Below are 18,419 nucleotides of genomic sequence, written 5' to 3' on the forward strand. Positions count from 1 at the left end.
TGTATGTGGTAGTGTGTTTGTCATCGTGGGATGGAGTTGTAGGGGAAGCTTGCATGGGGGATTGATTGTGTGGTTGTGTATGTTATTGGCTGTTGTGTGTAGCCAGGAATAGGGACCTAAGGGAAGCTTTCATTGGATGACTTAGCAGAGGGGGTGAGGGTAGGGGGAGCTGTGTGTGCCTGAGTGTGTTTGCAGCCTAAGTGACTGGCATAGAATCACTGCATACAACCTGGGCTTGCTTGGGAAATTGATTAGGACCTGTGTGTTGGTGTTTAAGGGTCATGTGTCTGTGTGGTGGCTGTTTGAGCAACTCTGGATGAGAAAGAGTGCAGCAGCCAGGGCGGAGGGGTCCAAGGCAAGGAGCCGGTTGACTCTGTGTGTGTGTGTGTGTGTGTGTGTGTGTGTGTGTGTGTGTGTGCGCGCGCGTGCACGTGCGTGTCCATGTGAGTGTCCACGTGCACGTTGGGGGGAGGCATGTGCAGGCAGGATTGTCTACGCTGAAGGGTTGTGTCCACAAACGTGTGACATTTAGTGTGACATTAGGTGTACACATTATCTATGCAGGGTGTATCTCTATGTCTGGGTGAGGTGTGTTGAATTTAATTGTATGTGTGTCTCTGGTTAGGTAGGTGAGTGTGGGGTGTGAGGTGCATGGTGGGAGGTTGAGTGTGAGTGTGAGTGCAGTGTGAAGTGTGGGTGTGTGAGCTATGTGACTTTTTGGTGCGACGTGTGGATTATGTGATCTTTTCTCCTTGTGAGCTGTTTATGTGTGTGGTGAGGAGTGCGTGAGGGGTGTCCAGGAAGATAAGAGGTGTAGGGGGTGTTGCAGGCTGTGGAATGTGCTGTGGAGGTAAAAGGCAATGTGTGCATAAGGTGTGTGGGGTGAGGAACAAGGCATGTAATGTTGGGGGTATGAGGAATCCAGCAGGTGTCCTATAAATGTTTGTGGAGTGACGTATGTGTACAGGGAGAGCTTGGCTGCCATCCTGTCCTTGCTTTCCTCCCAATTAGGTCCCCAGAGATGCCCAGTGACGTTCTCGAATGGCTCCCCCAGGCCAGGCTGCGTCTACCCTTTGCCCTTCATCCTCCTTGCTTTGACCAAGGCCTTTGTCTTGGGTTTCCGGCTGAGCAGGCCCTGGACAGGCAGGCGGTGGGCGATGTCACAGTCCGGGAACCTTTGTTCTTTTCCTCTTAGCCTGTCTGGTGTTTTGAGCCGAGATTTGGAGGCGGGTGGAGAGAGGATGCACGTGTCATAGGTCACCGTGCTTACTACCATCTCACAGTGCTCCACAGAGAGGAGGAATTCAGGCGCAGACAGCAAGACTTGGGTGGTATCCCCAGTGGCACCTCTTTGATGCAAGAGCACCTTGGGCCAGGCTTGGAGTTGGGCGAGTCTGCCAAGCATGAAGTCTTAGTCTCCTGGGTGGCCCAATGCCCTTCCTCACATCATCTTTGGGGTGCTGAGCAGCCAAGCACTCCTTTCTGCATGCTGACCTGTCTTCTTCTCTTTTCTGCATGACCCTCAATTAGGGTTCCTTGGCTGGGAGACAACCAAGAAGACCTCAGTCTATCTCCACTTTTGTTGACTTCCCTTCTAATGGGGGAAATAGTTCCTGTCCTCACAGAGACCCTTATCTGAAAAAGGAGGCCTGGTCATACCTTTGGGGATCCTTTAGTCTGATGGGGGAGATCCCTTCAGTAGGAGGATCCAGGTCATATTCTTAAAAGAAAAGTATGAGGAAATCTTACTGGGCAGCCTGCCAACAGGTATTGGAGAGCATGAAAGGCCAGGACTCTATACGGTTGGAAGACACAGAGACTATCAGAGTCCATCAGGGGAAGGGGCTGGGGGCCAATGCATCACATTCCAGAAGGTCCTCTGAAGTGAGCAGTCTTGGGCTGGGCCTCGAAGCGGGTATTGGGTGAACAGAGACATGTGACCTGGGGCTAAGGAAGATTCCAGCCCAACTGGAAAAAGGGATCTTGAAGGCAGCCAAGCGATACTGTCGGACTTTGGATTGCCATTCCTGGGCCTCCAGCCTTCTCAAGCTTTCACATACAAGGTTTTGGCCCATCCCACTGTCTTTGGCTAGAATCATCATCATCATCATCATCATCATCATCTTTTAGGCAGCTCTTTCCAAATTCCAAGCTCCTTTCACAGATGTCTCATTTAACAGATTAAATCATTCAGTTGTCTAAAAGCGTTTATTGAGCACCTGCTACGCACCAGGCAGGCACAATTTTAATTGCTAGGGTCATATCAGTGACAAAACAGGCCTTATGGGGCTCCCACCTCCTGTGTCTGAGAAACCTCATATTCCTGGCCCAGCCACACTGTCAGCCCCCAGGCTCTGGAAAGATGCTCTCATTTCTGTGTTTTCCCAGCCTGGTATGCACCTGGTTCAATAAGGCTCACTCTTCAGAAGCTGGGTCAGGTCTGCCCATCCTATGTGTCTTGAACTGGACTTGCCATAGTCCAGATGCTCATATCAGTCATCAGATGTTCATAACCCCCTGTTGTGTTGGCATTTCAACTGCCATCTAGGGAAACTGAGACCCAGACTGGGGTAGGGGGAAGGACTTAGGAAGCCTCCTCTTTAGACCCTCCTTTTACCAGCATTACCAGAGACCAAGGAAGGTCAGATGACTTGTCCAGGTTTCACAGCAAGGCAGCAGGGCTGGTCCCAGAATACAGCTCTCCTGGACACCAGGCTGGGCTCTGGCCCCAGCACATGCTGCTCCCTGGCTGGCCTCCGTGCTGCCTGTGGCGGGTAAATGGTTATTAATGACCCCTCTGGCTAGGAGACAGGAAACGTTTCCCAGCCACAGCTGGGGACCTGCTCCCTGCCAGCCCCAGCCATCCATACCCGCCCTGGCCATGGTGTCGGCATTGCTGTTACCTTCACTTTGCCTTGGCCTTCTTTGCTTCTCCTGGTCATCCACCTCCCACCTCCCTTTTCTCTTAGGGGTGAAGGACAAGAAGGGACAGAACCTTCTCTTCTATATCTCTGCCTCTCTCCACTTTCTCCAATCTGATTTATCTCCACCTTCTTCCCTGCCCCAAACCAGCCAGAAGTAACCCCTTTCCAGGAAGCCTTCCCTGAATGCACTGCCAACTCTCCAGTGGCTCTGTCCTGGGCTCGGGCCACTGGATCTCCCCTATTGCAGACTCTGGTCCCCCTCTGATGGTCTCCTCTGAAGCCCCTAAGGCTGGGCTGGGGACTTTCTATGGCCTGTCCTCAATTGCTATCTTAGAACTGACATGTGGAGGATCTTCCCAGATGCTTCTTCCAGGAAGTCCCCCGCTTAGGCCAGGGATTCTCACTTCCTGCAAGCAACTCAGCCCTGCCTGTCCGTGCCACTCACTGTATGCTGCCAGGCTTTCATAGGTGGACATTAAGTGAGCACCTACTATGTGTCCCTAACAGAGAGGGAAGGTAGAGGTGAGCATGGTGTGCACCTTAAAGTTCTGCCACACATTACCCTAAGTCTGATTAACAGCATATCTGCTCTGTGGCAGGGAGACAGACCTAGGTATCAGGGCTGACGATGGGCAAGTGATGGGGTGGGGGAGGGGCACAGATAAGGACTGATGTCAATAGATTGTGTAGTGAGGGCAATGCTGGACAGAAACTCTGGAGCCATGGTGGGACAGAACTGGGACCCCTTGATTCAGCCCAGAGTGAGAGAGAGGGGCAAGTCGGGGAGCTTCCAGGAGGAAACATCTCTAAGCTGAGAGCTAAGGGATGAGCCAAGAGAAAGTTCTGGACAGAGAAAGAAAGAATGATGAATGTGAAGCTTGCTGGCGACAGACAGGGAGGAAAGTGAGGTTCTGCAATTCCCGTGGAGCTGGATCCTGAACTACGAGGGTGGCTGAATCGGTGGGTTTGGAGGGTTGGTGGTAAAGTATCAGGAGGGGCTGGTAAAGCTGGTAGGGACCAAATTCTGCAGGGCTTATAACCCATGTCAAGGAATTTGGACATTTTCCGAAGGTAACTGGGCACTGAGGGAAGAGTTGAAAGCAGAGCAGGGATGGCTCAGACTCGTGTGCTAAGGAGTCCCCCGGGGCCATGAGGTGGAGCGTGCATAGGAGGCGGGCAGGAGATTGGGTTGCCTGTGTGGGGACTGGAGATTGGGTTGCCTGTGTGGGGACTGGTGCAGTGTGGTACAGACAAGGGGTGATGAGGCTGAGACACGGAAATGTCAAGGATAGAGGGAAGGGGACAGAGGAATGAGGAGTGGAGGAAGGAGCCTGTCATCAGCAGCGGTGAAGGGATAGAGAGAATGTGGCCCCAGGTGTCACATGAGGGAAGGCAGAGTTTGAGGGCAGATGCCTGGGCCTGTGTCAGGGCCCTCTAAGGACCGAAAGGTCTCAGGAAGGCCTCCCAGGACAGGAGCTTTGAGGCTAAATGGAGACCAGGAGACCATGGGGCCTCAAATCTGCCCTGGGCAGAGAGTGTTCAGAATTCAAAAATTAGAACAACCTGTGAAATGCAATGCTTAATAAAATTCAAATCAAACTATGTATGAATACATTCCAAAACAAGTTAAAATGTAAATTTATAAAAATGCTGAACATATGTGGTGGTTCTAATATCACTTGTAACCCTCAACCGCTTCCCTCCACTTCGGATCTGGCCTCCTAGAAGCTGCTGCCTCTGGTGTGGCTAGACCCTGGCAGGCTCCAAGACCTTCCAGTCTTGCGTTCAAGGCATCTCCTCTGGGGAGCCTACCCTCTGGCTGGTAGCTTCAGGTGGCAGACATTTTGCTTTTCCTGTCCCCCATCTTGAGGGAGTTGGTCCCTCGAGTTCCCCTCATGGTTGCTAGGGGAGAGGGAAGGGTGAGGGAGTTGCAGGAGCAGAGGGTAACTTTCAGATAAATTGCTCAGTTTTCAGAACATTGTAATGTTGAGGTCCCATCTTGTTATCTTGGGGTTGGGCCCTGCTTGGCTCCCACTCTTCTAATCTTACACAGACCATTTTCCAGGCTGCATTTTTCACCTGTAACAGGAGGAAGTCAGGGTCCATTTCTCCAAGGCAGGAGTGTATGAACCCTAAGGACAGATGACTGAGAATTCAGCATTATCAGTGTATGGGGTTCTAGCTGTCCACGAATCTCAGCTCTCAGCCAGGGCTGTATGGAGGCGTGGTTGTGTGATTCCGACATTCTGTGACTTTAAGACGCTGAGATTCCAGGAGCCGAAGATGCGGACATTCTGTGAATCCAGGATTCTAGGATTTGATGATTCAATGATTCTAAATGGGGCTGCTGGGAAGAGCTGCAACCACCTGCCTTGTTAATGTCGATGTTCAGTTATTAAAACAGAACAAGAAGCAATGGAGACAGATAGCTTCTTGGAGTGGTGAGCTAACCCCACCCTCAGTAAGGGAGAGAAGAAGGGGCCAGGCCTCTCAACCTGGATCACACAGGCTGTTTCTCCTGCGACAGAAAAATTTTTCTGTGTGCACATGTGAGGTCTGCCAGTCTCTAAGCTTGCAGGGTAAAGAGTCATTTCCTTCATCCCCCTGCCTCTATTCCTCAACCATTTCAGACTATGGCAGAGAGGAGCGCCCTTGTCTCCCAGACCCTAAAGTCTCTGGGAAGAAATGTTGATAGTGGATGAAGGAGAGGCCTGCTAACCCCTGCCCTGGTCCCCAGCAGCCCCGGTCTGAGGGGGAAAACAGGACATGAATACTTCCTGGACACAGACACAGAAACATACGAGCCCCTGCCTGTTAGGGCCCCAAGTACAAGAACCTCAGACTACGACAGAAGCCAGGGCAGCCAGAGGGGCAATGTGGGCATTGGCTGATGACCCATCGGCACTCCTTGAATGCACAGGCCAGGGGAGGAGGACCCTGGAGGTGGCTGTGAGAAGGCTTAGGGAAGGGTCTCAGGCATCCTGCCTGGAGGGCTGATGACATGGGTGATCCCCTGGGCATGGGCCCACAGCCCAGCCTGGCACAAAGCCAGTTCATCTGTCCAGTGGCTTGCTGCCTCAAGTTGTGTACATGTTTTAACCCCCCTGCCAGAGTTGGGGCAGGGGAGAAACATCCAGGCTGGAGAGAAAGATTTCAGCCCTCTAGAGAGCCTACCCTGGCTGGGTCCCTCAGAAACCCAGTCCCATTGCATGATTCCCAGCCTGGTGGGTTTGTAGATCAGGTGACGGAGGTTAGGAGTGGGCCCAAGTCACACAGCATAGCAAGGCCCAAAACCCGGCTTCCTGATTCCCAGTCCTTGCTGCTCCCCATTGCCTGCAGCTCCCCGCTTTCTCCTGAAACACCTGTGGAACAAGAGTGGAGGCGGGACTCCGGTTAGGAGGGCAGAGCCCTTGTCTATCACCCCTCCATCTTTCTCTTCCACAGGCCAGAAGGCAGATGGTGTGGCAACAGCTGCTCCTTGTCATCCACAAGGCTCTATTGTCTACACCTCCTGTCTTGGCCCTGAGAAGAGTGTCTCCAGCAGGGAACCCTGCCACAGTGGGCCTCCTGGGGTTCTTCTCACTTTTCACTGGGTCACTCTCCTCTTCCTGCTGTCCCGTCCTTCACTCTCCTCTCATAAAGTCTTCATCTCTGGCTATCTTTGTGTATCAGTCTCTCTCAAAAGATTGTGAGACTTGGAAGGGGCCTAGGAGATTATCAAGTCCAACTCTTTTATTCTTTAGATGTGGAAAGTAGCTCAGAGAGGGGAGGGTCCCCTCAGAGACGAGACGGTCCCCAGAGGGGAAGTTGCACAGTGGGTTGTGGCAGGGCCCAGGTCATGGAAGCACACCGTCCTTGGCATCAGGTGTCTTGAGTTTGAAGACTGACTGCGTTATGACTAACCTGACAGGCTTCTCTCCACAGCCCTGAGCTGTTCTCCCTTCCTCTCCTTTGTCCAGACTACTCTCTTCTCTGTCACTGTGTCTGCTGCTCAGCTGACCCCTACCTTGGGCAGATCTTGCCCTTGGGACATAGACCAGAGCTCAAGACTCCATAACTAGGATGCATGCTCATGGACACATTCAAGTACTTGAATACATACAAGTCCCAGGTGAAAACATTCAAGTACACATTCAAGAATACATTCAAGTACATGAATACATACAAGTCCCAGGTGAAAACCTGTATCTCATAGTTAGGAGGCTGTCCTGAAACCTAGTGTTATTTTCCTTTGAGGCACCACACACCTCCTCCAGGAAGCCCCCCAGGGCCTCTCTGCAGACTCTTCATCCCACTAGCTACTTTGTGACAACTGAGTTCTATGGGCCTAGGTTACCCCTTAGTGACCCCCAGGGCATGGCTGAGTCTCCCCCTAGTGCTGGAGCCCTTCCTTCAGTGTTCCCTCCTTCTGTCTCCAGGAGAAGCTCAGCTTCCTGTGGCTGGGTGGGGAGAGCCTTGAGGTCCCCAGAGGACAATGAGACAATGGGGAGGCGGTGACAGATGAGACATTGCATCTTCCCCAAAGCAGGCTAAGCCCTACCCTGAGCTCCTGGCTGGTGTCTGGTGCACAGTTCTCGCCTGTGGACCCCTTAAGACTAGGGTTCTGGTCTGACCCCACACCTTTAACCTCTCAGTGCCGAGATCAAAGAATCAGAACCCCTGACCCCAACGGCCTCCATTCTCTAACTGGAGGCTGTCAAGCCTGGTCCCCAGCAGCATGTTAACGGAGTGGTGTAGGTACCCAGGGCCTCTGGGAGGAGTGAGCTGGCCTGCTCTGACTGCAGGGGTAGGCAGGAGGATGAGATTAAGGAGGAGTGGGTGGACCATCAGAGGCCAACATAGAAAAGAAGGCTCAGGCTTGTGGACAAAAGGGATGGGCCGTGGGGTCAGGCACTTATCTCGGCCCTCGTCATTTCCTCTGCCGGACATGGCTGGGTTAGCAGGGTCATTGCACAGAGGGAAGGAACAAACCAGAGCCAATGCTTACCAGGCCCTACAGTGGACTCAGGCGCATGGACAGCCCTGTCATGCCCTGGCCGCATTTAGTCCTCCACAGAGGCTCAGCCATGTGGCCATAGTCACTGTGGGAAATGGCCACATCTAGAGTCTGCATGCAGACCCAGTCATCCTGGGCAACACTCAGGCCCAGCTGCAGGCATGGCTGAGCAGGGAGACCCCACAGGACACAAGGACATGTGGGACAACCAGACACCCTGCCACAGCCACATCACAAGCATCCACACACCAGGTGCAGCTGCTGTCATCCCTGTGGTAACCCAAGGATCCCAGTAGTCATGGGCAGGCATCCAGGGCCTGGGCGAGAAGAGAGGGGCACCAGGCGGGGAACCCAGAACCATCTCCCATACCAAACTGTGCCCTCCCCTCAGCTCACTGAGCGCCTGAGCCTGTTTATTTCCTAGCAAGGATGGGTGTCTCATCCCCCCTCCCCTTTCTCATCCCCGCCACATGCTTCCAAAGCTGCCAAATCAAATCAGCCCATGCGCCCGCGCCAGGCTGGCACAGTGGCCAGCAGCTGACGGGAACGGAGCCAGGCTCAGAATATCCCACCGCCTGTGCCTGTCCCATGCCTGGATGTGCTTGTCGGGTGGGGGTGGGGAGGGGCAGCCAGTCCTTGGGCAGCGCTTGGGAGAGGCTGAGGTTTCTGGGCACCACTTGGGTGGTGGGGTCCCAGAGATCATGTGAGCAGGTCCCTGGTGTGTCTACCAGGATTGAGGAGCTTTAAAAACGAGACACAGGTTGGGGCACCCAATTGGAGCCCAGACAACTGGGCACCAGGCTGAGATTGGGGGCTCAGACACGTGATTGTATTCATTTAGGACTCATAGCAACCCTGGCTGAGAGCTCAACTGGACATTACAAATCCCATTTTATAGATGGGAAAACTGAGGCTTAGAGAGGGGTATTGAAGTTCCCTGGAGAGAAGCAAAAGTGGAGGGGGCCTGGGAAAGGGTAAAAATGTGGTAGATTCCACTTCTGAGGGGCTCCAGGCTGAAAGAAAGAGCTTGGCCCTATTCCGAGATTCGAGGGGCAGGGACTATGCCGGAGTAGAAGTGCCCAGGGAAGCAGGGAGCAGGAAGGAAGTGTGGTTAGAGAGCAGGGTGCAATGAGGCAAGACTCCCTGGACCAGGCCGCCTGTGGACAGGAGGCCCTGGACCTGCTGGGGACTTGGGAGGGGGCAGGCTGGGGAGAGGGGAGAAAGACTGGTAGGCCTGAGCCCCTGGCCTTCTTGTCTCTGCAGCCAGCCAGGACCTCCTTGCACAGGAGCCAGTGCCCCCAGGAAGTAGACACGCCCGACTGGAGGTGAGAGCTCAGCGAAGGGAGGAGTGGGTGGGCTTGAGGGGGTGGGGGCACAGGCTAGGGGCCAGTCTGATCATTGCCCCCACCCCTGGGAGGACCGGGAGGCTGGAGCTGAACCCCAGCCCCACTGCTTCCAGCCTAGGGTCACCCCACACCTAGACCGCCTCCCTCACTCTATTCCTGCCTGGGGTTCCCTCCCACTGAGGATTGGCTCCCATCTCAAGTCACCTGGGAGTCATTTCAGCATTTCAGACTCCTCCCTCATCCTCCCCACCCTCAACCAACAATTCCCGGTTGATTCTCTACCCTAAGTATTTCACGAATTCCTCTCCTCTCCATTCTCATTGCCTGCCCCAGTCGGGACTCTGTCTTCTCCCTGGACACCTGGCTGGTGTTTGCTTTCAGTTGCTGCCATTCTCAATGTGGCTGTCAGAAGGATCTTTCTAACACACAAACTTGAGCTTGTCACTTTTCTGCTCAAAAATTCTCCATGTTACCCACTTTTCTGCTCAAAAATTCTCCGTGTTACCCATTTCCCTGCTCCTTCCGCCACTCCAGTCAGGCAGCAGTCCCTCCTTCATCCATTCAAAAAAAAAGCACCATCCCCGCTTCCCCAGAACCATCCCTGCTGGCCTCTACCTGCCTCAACTTCCCAAATCCTTCTGGGCTCAGCTCTAGCCTTTCCTCCTCCAGGAAGCCCTCTGCGTCCTCGCATTCCTTCCTCTGAGCTCTCCTGCCCTGGCTGTCAGAGGCTGGGGCATTCTGCTGTCTGTGCCATTAGTGCTCTGTTTTCTCCATTACGTGACTTTGTATGACTTCCCCCTCTGAACTGTGAGCTTCTTGTGCCAGGGAGGTGTGGGGCGGTGGGGCGGGAGGGTGGGGGGCGGAGGAGACGGTGATTTTGTTCATTTCTGAGTCTCAGTGAGAGCATTTCCTTTGAGATGAAAGGTGCCATTCCCAGACCCTCACTGTGCCTTGGGGTGCCTTTTAGGAATCTTCAGTGCTCAGAGGGTCCTTGAGCAGCAGAAATGGAGTGACCTGGGGACAGTGAAGGTTGGCACAGAGAAGGGGTGCATGTAATATGGACCAAGCAGAAAGACTAGCATGAGCCCACTTTTGTGCCTAGTCCTGGCTGAGAGGAAGGGGGAGGCTGCTGCTATATCAGCCCCTCCTCCATACTAGAAGCTTTAGACACTTTCCTTTCAATCCTCACAGCTTCTCTATGAGACAGAAGCTCTTATTCTCTTTTCACATTTGGGGCCATGGAGGCCTAGTAGGGTCACACGGTGAGTCAGGGGCAGAGCCGAGTGGAGCCCAGATGTGTCTCATGTCCAACCCTCGCTCTCTCCCTGCCCTCCAATAAGATGGGAAAGAAGATGCCCACATAGGCCCTGGGACACAGGGGTCAGCATGGGCTCACTGTTGGGAAGTCGGTCCAGGCCCTGAGAATGTTTCTATAGCTGGGAGCTGAGGAAGGGAGGGGGTGCTGTAAAGTCATTATTAATTTATTTATGGCCATGGCATTCCCAAAGTGATGGGGGCTCCCCCCAGAGCTGGGACAGATGGTGTTCCTGGGAGCCAACCGTGTCTCAGCAGCCGCTGCCACCCGCCAAGAAAGACTGTATTTGTCATCCACCCAGGAAGCCATGAGGGTAGAAGGCTTTGGAGAAGCTGAGACCTTCCTGAGTGATGGGAGCTGGGCCCTGAGGGAAGGAGTCAGGCTCAGGCTCCCTGTTTGTGCCTCTGTGCACAGCCCCCTTTGCCTACACCCTTGGCCTTGTTCCATGCAAGTTCAAGTTCTGCTCCTCCTTCCCAGCCCCACCAAGCCTCACCCTAGCTATGGTGCCTCCTTGGATCATTTCCATTTGCTCCCTTTGTCTCTGTTCTCTTTCCACGTTTCCTTCATCTGGGTCCTGCGGCTCTCTCCCTCAGAGTGGGATCTTAGGCTATGAGCCCCTCAGTGCTCGGCTCTGTCCTGTCCCCACCATACACCCAGCCAGAAAATGGCAGGTACTGCCTGGCCTCTTAGCAGAGCCTGCTGTATTTCTGGCTTCAGTTAGCACCCCATCCCAGGTCCATGCTCAGCCCTTCTGGGAGAGATGGGTGCTGTCCTTGGGACTCCCTAACATAGAAAGGACAGGATTAGAGAGAATAGGGAGTCTAGGGTATTGCTCAGACTATAGGCACAGCTGGAGGGGAAGAGGAAAGAGGAGTGGGGAGATGATGAGGAGCCCTCCTGTCAGGGTAGAGGTGGGGACGACGATATGGCCTCATCTAGTGGACAGACCATGGGGTAGGATGGACATGAGTTCAAGTCTCAGCTTCACCACTTTCTATGTGTGTGACCTTGAGCCAGTTCCTTAACCAGTCTGAACATCAATTTCTTTGCCTGTCAAGAGGACAAGAAATTCCATCATTATTGGGTATAATCACCATTATTGGACATAATCACAGCAGAGCTGCTAGGAGAAGTCACAGGACAGTATGTGTGAGGTGCCTGAGCCAAGCCTGGCCCACAGTAGGTCCTTGGAGGGAGTTGGCACCCTCCCTGTTTCCCTCAAGGGTGAGCTCCTTGGAGCCAGGACTAGGCTGTGCCCTGTAAGGCAGGGTGCACTGCAGGGCTAGGCTGGGGTCCATGGAGGTTCCATGGGCATGGCACGTTCTACTGGCACTAGCAGCGCAACAGCCAGGAGAGCATGACTGTCAGCACCCTTCCCCATCTAGCAGGTGTCTATTCAGCACACCCTCTGGGGTGGCTCCCCGGTCCCTGTGCCAGCCAGTCATCCTGGGGGAGGGGCTCTTTAGGCTCAGCCTGGAATCTTCCTTTGGGACTAGGGCAATTACTCCCTCTGGATGTCAGGACTGAGGCAGTTAATGTAGTAAACTGGGCACACTGAGTCCGTGCCCTCTCTGTGCTGGCAGCCCTAGCCGGGATAGGGGAGAGGCAGACACAGACAAGGGCACAGGTACCCACACTGAGCACCTGAATGTGCTGCCCAGCACTGGCTCCTCTATTGCTGCCGATGGAATAAGTAAAGACCACACCCTTTGGCGTGGCATTGCCGGCCCTGCCTGCCGGGCCCCCTCATGTCGTCCCCTTGCCCCCAGCCATGGCAATGCTCTTCCCAGCTCTTCACAGCCTCCCCCGCATTGCTCGTACTGATCCCTCTCTCTGGAGTGCCTTGCCCTTTTTTCTCCACCTACTCCCTTTTCAAGCCCCAGATTAGATGTCACCTCCTCTACTAAATCTTCTCAGATTGTTCCCTCCACCCCAGGTCAAGTCAGTCTCTCCTCCTTCTTGAGTACTTACAGCTCCCATGCTTCCCTGAGCTTACAGTTGGGTAACATTACCCTATATGGTTATATATCCTTTCCAATGTCATTGTTAATACTCAGGGGGGCAGGAACCAAGGCCATCTCTTGTTTCTCCTGGCATAAGCCTAGTGTATAGTAGGTACTCAATAAATGCTTTTGGATTAAATGAGAATGACTGTGAGGGGCTGGGAGTAGTTCTAAGAAGGGGGCAGTTGCTGGATTGGTGTCAGCCTTGGAGACTTCCTGGAAGAGGAAGCCTTGGAACTTTGAAAGATATGGAGGGTCAATGCCACTGACTGATGAGGCCAGAGATCAGCTGAATAGTCAGAGCGGTCCATGTGCTCAGCTTCTGAGAAGACCTCCTGAGGGCAACGAGGACCAGCACAGGACTGGGGACAGCAACTAGAGGAGCCTGGAACAAGGACTCAGCCCCAGCCGGCTTGTGACTGAGAATCCAGCTCCAAAAACCTCTCTATTCCTGAGTCCGTTTCTTCGCCCGGACTGAGGAATGCTTGGTCTCAGGGCCTGGGGTGAGGCTGAGGCTATCAATAGTGAATAACTGGGCCCAGCATGGTGAGATAGTGGTAGGCAGGTGCACCTGGCACCCAGGTGCCAGGGTGGTCATGTGAGATAGGATCGTCATGGGAGTTGAGAAAGGTTTCATAGGTGAAAAGAACAGCTCATGCAAGGGCATGCAAGCTGCATGATGCCAGATCTCTCTGGGAGAAGGGCCAACATGTCCGTGGAGCTCAGGTGACCAGGCGAGAGCATCGGAGTGCAGCTAGAGGGACTGCTGCAGGCAGGACTTTTCAGGCCTGTGTTTAAAATTCTTGAGTGAATGCTCCTAATTGGCCGATGTGCCAGCCTCCTCCTGGATTCTGCACATCAGGAGCAAGTGGTCTCGATGATGCTCCATGGCCCAGAGGGAGCTGCTGCCAACAACTTGGCCATCGCATCTGGCATCCATAGGGGCCCTGAGGCCCTGCCATCTGTCTGCACCCACCTGTCGGGCTGTACAGGCCTGGGGTGTGCAGCGACTTGCGGCCAGGGAGGCGGTCTCAGCTGCCACCCCAGCCTGTCTGTTCATCCATCTGTCCCAAACCCTGATTTACTGAGGACAAAACAAAGATGGGCAGACACAGGTCCTGACATCAGAGAAGCCCAGTCTAAAGGGGAAGACATCAAATACCAGGGATTTACACCCAAAGAAGACACAAGCTTGGCCAGGCTGGTGGGCAGGCCAAGGCTCAGTGAGGCCTTGCCCCCTTAAGGGCTTAGAATGGAGGTTTAAAGAGAAGCCGGGACTGGCTCAGGGGCACAGCAATCAGGTCGAGGCAGTGCTGAACTAGATGTAGGCCCAGGGCGAGGTTCCTCTAACTGGCCCCTCCCCCACCACACTGCCTGGTCCTTGGCTGTAAACACAGAGAGAACAAGTTCCGTTTCCGGGAAATATTTATCTCAGGCCGTGTGGGGAGCGTGTGCTGGCCTCAGCGTGTCCTTCCTGCGGGCTGGCTTGGGGCAGGAGGTGAGGGGGCTTGGCAGCTGTTGTGGGCAATCTGTAGGGCCCCCAAGGCAGAGCAGGAAGGGCGTGCCCTGATTCTCCTGCTTGGAGCCAGAATCTGCATGCTGGTTTTGGGAAAATGAGGAAGCTGATAGGAGAGAAACTGGTTTTTCTCCAAATCACGCGACATAACCTTCTCCTTCTCAAGTTCCTGTCTTCATCCTTGTCAGCCCTGTTCTTGAGTTCCTGCCTCCAAGCCTTTGCTCCTGTGTGGTGCCTGGACCTGTTATGTCTTTTCTTCCTCTTCCTCCTATTTCCTGCTCTCAGCTGGTTTCCTCTGGGAATTCCTCCCTAAGTCTCTAACCTCCAACCCTTTGTCCACCCCCATCCACTGTCTATTCGTCTCCTCTAGCTCCCAGCAGCTGTAGACTGAGCCCCTAGACCAGCTAAGGTCTTGTCCCACACTGTTCAGACAATGTAGTCAACTTCTTCCTGGCTGCCCAAGAGTGCCTCTCCTGGGAAGCACAGGCCTGGGCACCCTGGGAGTGGGGCAGGGCCCAGAGGCCCTTTCAGTGGAGCCAGCACAAGTTCAGGCACACAAAGATCCCGGTTGACTGAACAAGGGAAAATCGTACAGGTCCAGCCAGAATGAGGGGGGCAGAGGGGCCCTGGGTTCCTGCTGGCCGGCCCTTGGGCTTTGGGTTGTGTATCCCAGGCTGGGCTCGGCCTGATGGGGACCCTGACAACAGGAAATCCTTGAAAGAACAAGCAGTGGCTGAGGACTCTGAGCACAACAACAGGAAACAACCTTGACATGGGGCAGTAGCTCTGGCAATTGTGCCCTGTGGATGGGGGAGAGAAGAGCTTGTGGGACCCAGGGTGATGTTGAGGTGACACTGAGACACTTATTGTGGGGCAGTGGGTGTTCTTCTGAGTGTGTGACACTGAGCCTGTGACATGTGATAGCGAGTATGTGACCTCAGTCATGGGATACTGAGTGGAGAGTGGGTGAGTCACTGGGTGTGATTCTGAGTGATACCAAGTATGTAACATCGCTATCAAAGACTGTGTGAGATAGTGAGTGTGCCATGGAGTGTGTGACATTGTGATACTGTGTATATTGATGTGTGATGCTGACTGATACCAAGTGTGTGACACTGAAGGTGTGACACCATGAGGATCAATTACATAAACACGAACGAATGGCACTGCAATAATAGGTGTGTCCTGAATTTGTGGCACAAGCGTCTGACACTGAATTGTGGAACCGAGTTTGTGCCCCAAGCATGTCATACAGTGAGGCTGAGTGTATAACCAAGGGTGTGACTCTGAGTGACACCAAAAGTTCCTGAAAACTAGTGTGTGATGTTGTGTAACCCTGAGCCTGACACTGAATATGTGATGTTGAGTGTAATGGTTGTGACAATGTGAAATGTGAGCACATAAGACTGTGTATGATGTTATCATGGGAAGACCCCAGTGGGTTCAGGCAAAGAAGTGATGTAATTCAATTTATGATTCTGAAATATTGCTCTGGCTGCAGAATGTATGTGGGAGATGAGTTGGAGGGGCTGAGAGGAGGCAGGCAGACAAGTTGGAGGCTACTGCAGCCCAGGCAGGAGATGGTGGTACACAGGCTAAGGGGATGGCGGAAGAGTCTGAGAGAAATCGGTGAACTTTGGAGATATTTAGGAGGTAGAAATGACAGATCCGAGTGATGGATGATGAAGATGTTACTGAGATGGGTAAAGACTGGGGGAAGGTCGGGATAGTGAGATGGGAGAGAAAGAGGAGGCAGAAATGAAGAGACCTGTTTTGGACAGAAGTCAAACATCCAGGTAAAGATGTTCAGTGGGCAGCAGAGGCCAGGCTGGGGATATATTTGGGAATCAGCAGGCATGGCTGGTTTCTTAAACCGTGGACCTGGCTAGGATGACCTAGAGAGAGAGCATAGTGAAAGAAGAGGTGAACACTGAGCCCAAGCTCGGAGCCCCACATATTCCATCATCTAGAGGCTGAGGAGGAGCGGCAGAGATAGAGGAGTAGCAGCCAGAAAGGTGGAGGAGACCAGGAGTGTGAAGCCCGAGTGAGAGGGGAGAGATTCAACAGAGGAGGGACGCTGCTGCACCACGAGGTAAGGGAGGGATGGGAAGATTGTGCTGGACTGAGCCATGTGCATGAGTCTGCCTGACAAAAACTGTGTCAGTGACAGGGTGGAGCCAGAAGCCAGATGGCCTGAGCGAGTGATACGAGGGAGGAGAAGACAGAGCATAATCAGCCCTTTGAAGATGTTTGGCTGTGAATGGATGCAGAGAAGGGGCTTGGGCACTGGAAAGAAGCATGAGGTCAAGGGAGAATTTTTTTTTATTATGGAGCATTTTAAACCCACTCAATAGTAGAGAGAATAATACAATAAATTTGCCATGTCCGTCACCCAAATCTAACAGTTAACAAGATTTGGCTGTGTTTAGTTCATCTATCACTCTTCCTAATCCCCGCCTTTTTCTTTTCCTTTTTCTTTCCTAAAGTAATTTATATTACAAAATTTAATTGTGGTAAAATATACATAACATAAAGTTTACCATCTTAACCATTTTTAAATGAATAGTTCAGTCGTGTTCCATACGTTAACACTGATATGCAACCAATCTCCAGAACTTTTTCATTTTGCAAAACAAAACGTATGCCCATTAAACGACTTCCCCTCCTCCTAGCCCTTGGCAACCACCATTCTGTTTTCTGTCTTTATGAATTTGACTATTCTAGGTACTTCATCTATGTGGTGGAATCATATATTTATCACATATACGTAGAGATCTCATTTTGTCTATATATTCATCTATTGATGGACACTTGGGGTTGCTCTCATTTTTTTGGCTATTGTTTATAATGCTGCTATGAAATGGGTGCACAAATATCTCTTCAAGATTCTGCTTCAATTCTTTCAGCTATATACCCAGAAGTGGAATTGCTGGATCATATGGTAACTTGATTTTTAATTTTTGAGAAACACCATACAGTTTTCCACAACAGCAGTACCACTTTACATTCCCATCGGTAGTGTACCAGGGTTCCATTTTCTCCACACCTCAGCAAGCCTGTTGTTTTCTGTTTATTTGTTTATTTATTTATTTATTTAGTAGCAGCCATACTAATGAGTATCAGGTAGTAACTAATTGTGGTTTTGATTTGCATTTCCCTAATGATTAGTGATGTTGAGCATCTTTTTCATTTGCTTGTCGGTCATTTGTATCTCTTCTTTTGAGAAATGTCTATTCAAGTCTTTTGCTCATGTTTAAATCAGGTTGTTTGTTTATTTTGTGGTTGAGTTATAAGACTTTTTATCTATATTCTAGATATTAATGCTTTATCACATGTGATTTGCAAATATTTTCTCCCATTCTGTAGGTTGCTGTGCTGATTGAAATATTTTAAAGTAAATCCCAGACTTCGTATTATTTCACCAAAGGTGGATTTTATTAAGGACAGAAGGTCCTGAATGATGCTGAAATGTGACAGTGTAATACAGAGCCAGCTTGGAACTGTGTATATGATGCTGTATGAGGGTGACACTGTGGACACTGGGAAATGTGGTGTGTGATACTGAAAATGGGGCACCCTGAATGAGGTGATAGCGATAGTTTCATTGTGTGTGGCCCTGTGACACCAGTGATGTGTGACACTGTGGACACCATGAAATGACTGTGTGTCATTGAGTATGTGGAACATGCCACGTGAAAGCAACAGTGATCATGTCTTTGTGTATCATCCTGGGCTGATGAGTGGGACACACTGTGGGAGTGAGAGGGTTTGGGAGTGTGCTGTGGGTGACGAGGGTGTGTGTGATCCATGTTGGATCAGCCCCAGCCTCAGCCGCTAGCCAACAGAGGGAAGACAGACATCACAGAGCAGATGAGGAGAAATGCCCGATAGGGACAGAAATGGTGTTTGGGCCCAAGTATGAGATGGCATGAGGTCTTCTTCCTCTGAACTCCCCAGGAAGGCTTCCTGGAGGCAGGATGAGAGCACGTCAATGGGATACTGTGAGTACCGGATAAAAGCAAAGACTGGTATCAGACAGCCCTGTCTAGCTCTGACATTTAGCAAATCATTTTGAGCCTTAATGCCCTCAAGTAGAAAAGGAGGTTGTTGGGAAGATTACATGGAACAGTGCTTTTAAACAAACGAAATATGTAGCACTAAGTAAATGCTCAGTGGTCTTGTGGGGAGCACCGATCCTCACATCCCACTGCCCAGGCACCTAATGTGATGGGAGTACTAGTGGGTGTGCAGAAAGGATGTACTGAACGAGTGATGTCATGTTCTCCTATGCCCACAGCCCTCCTCTCTGCCTCTCTCAC

General features: G+C 52.1%; 1 protein-coding gene across 1 annotated transcript in view; it reads left to right on the forward strand.

Annotated features, from left to right (window-relative positions):
• Positions 1-18,419, forward strand: part of PDE2A (phosphodiesterase 2A) — a 61,248-nt gene that overhangs the window by 1,574 nt on the left and 41,255 nt on the right. The window contains exon 3 of the mRNA XM_025051580.1: positions 9,184-9,245. Within this exon, the coding sequence (XP_024907348.1) occupies positions 9,184-9,245 (62 nt within the window). The remainder of the gene's footprint in view (positions 1-9,183; positions 9,246-18,419) is intronic.

Source organism: Pteropus alecto, unplaced genomic scaffold, assembly GCF_000325575.1.
Source record: "Pteropus alecto unplaced genomic scaffold, ASM32557v1 scaffold468, whole genome shotgun sequence".
Taxonomy (NCBI): domain Eukaryota; kingdom Metazoa; phylum Chordata; class Mammalia; order Chiroptera; family Pteropodidae; genus Pteropus; species Pteropus alecto.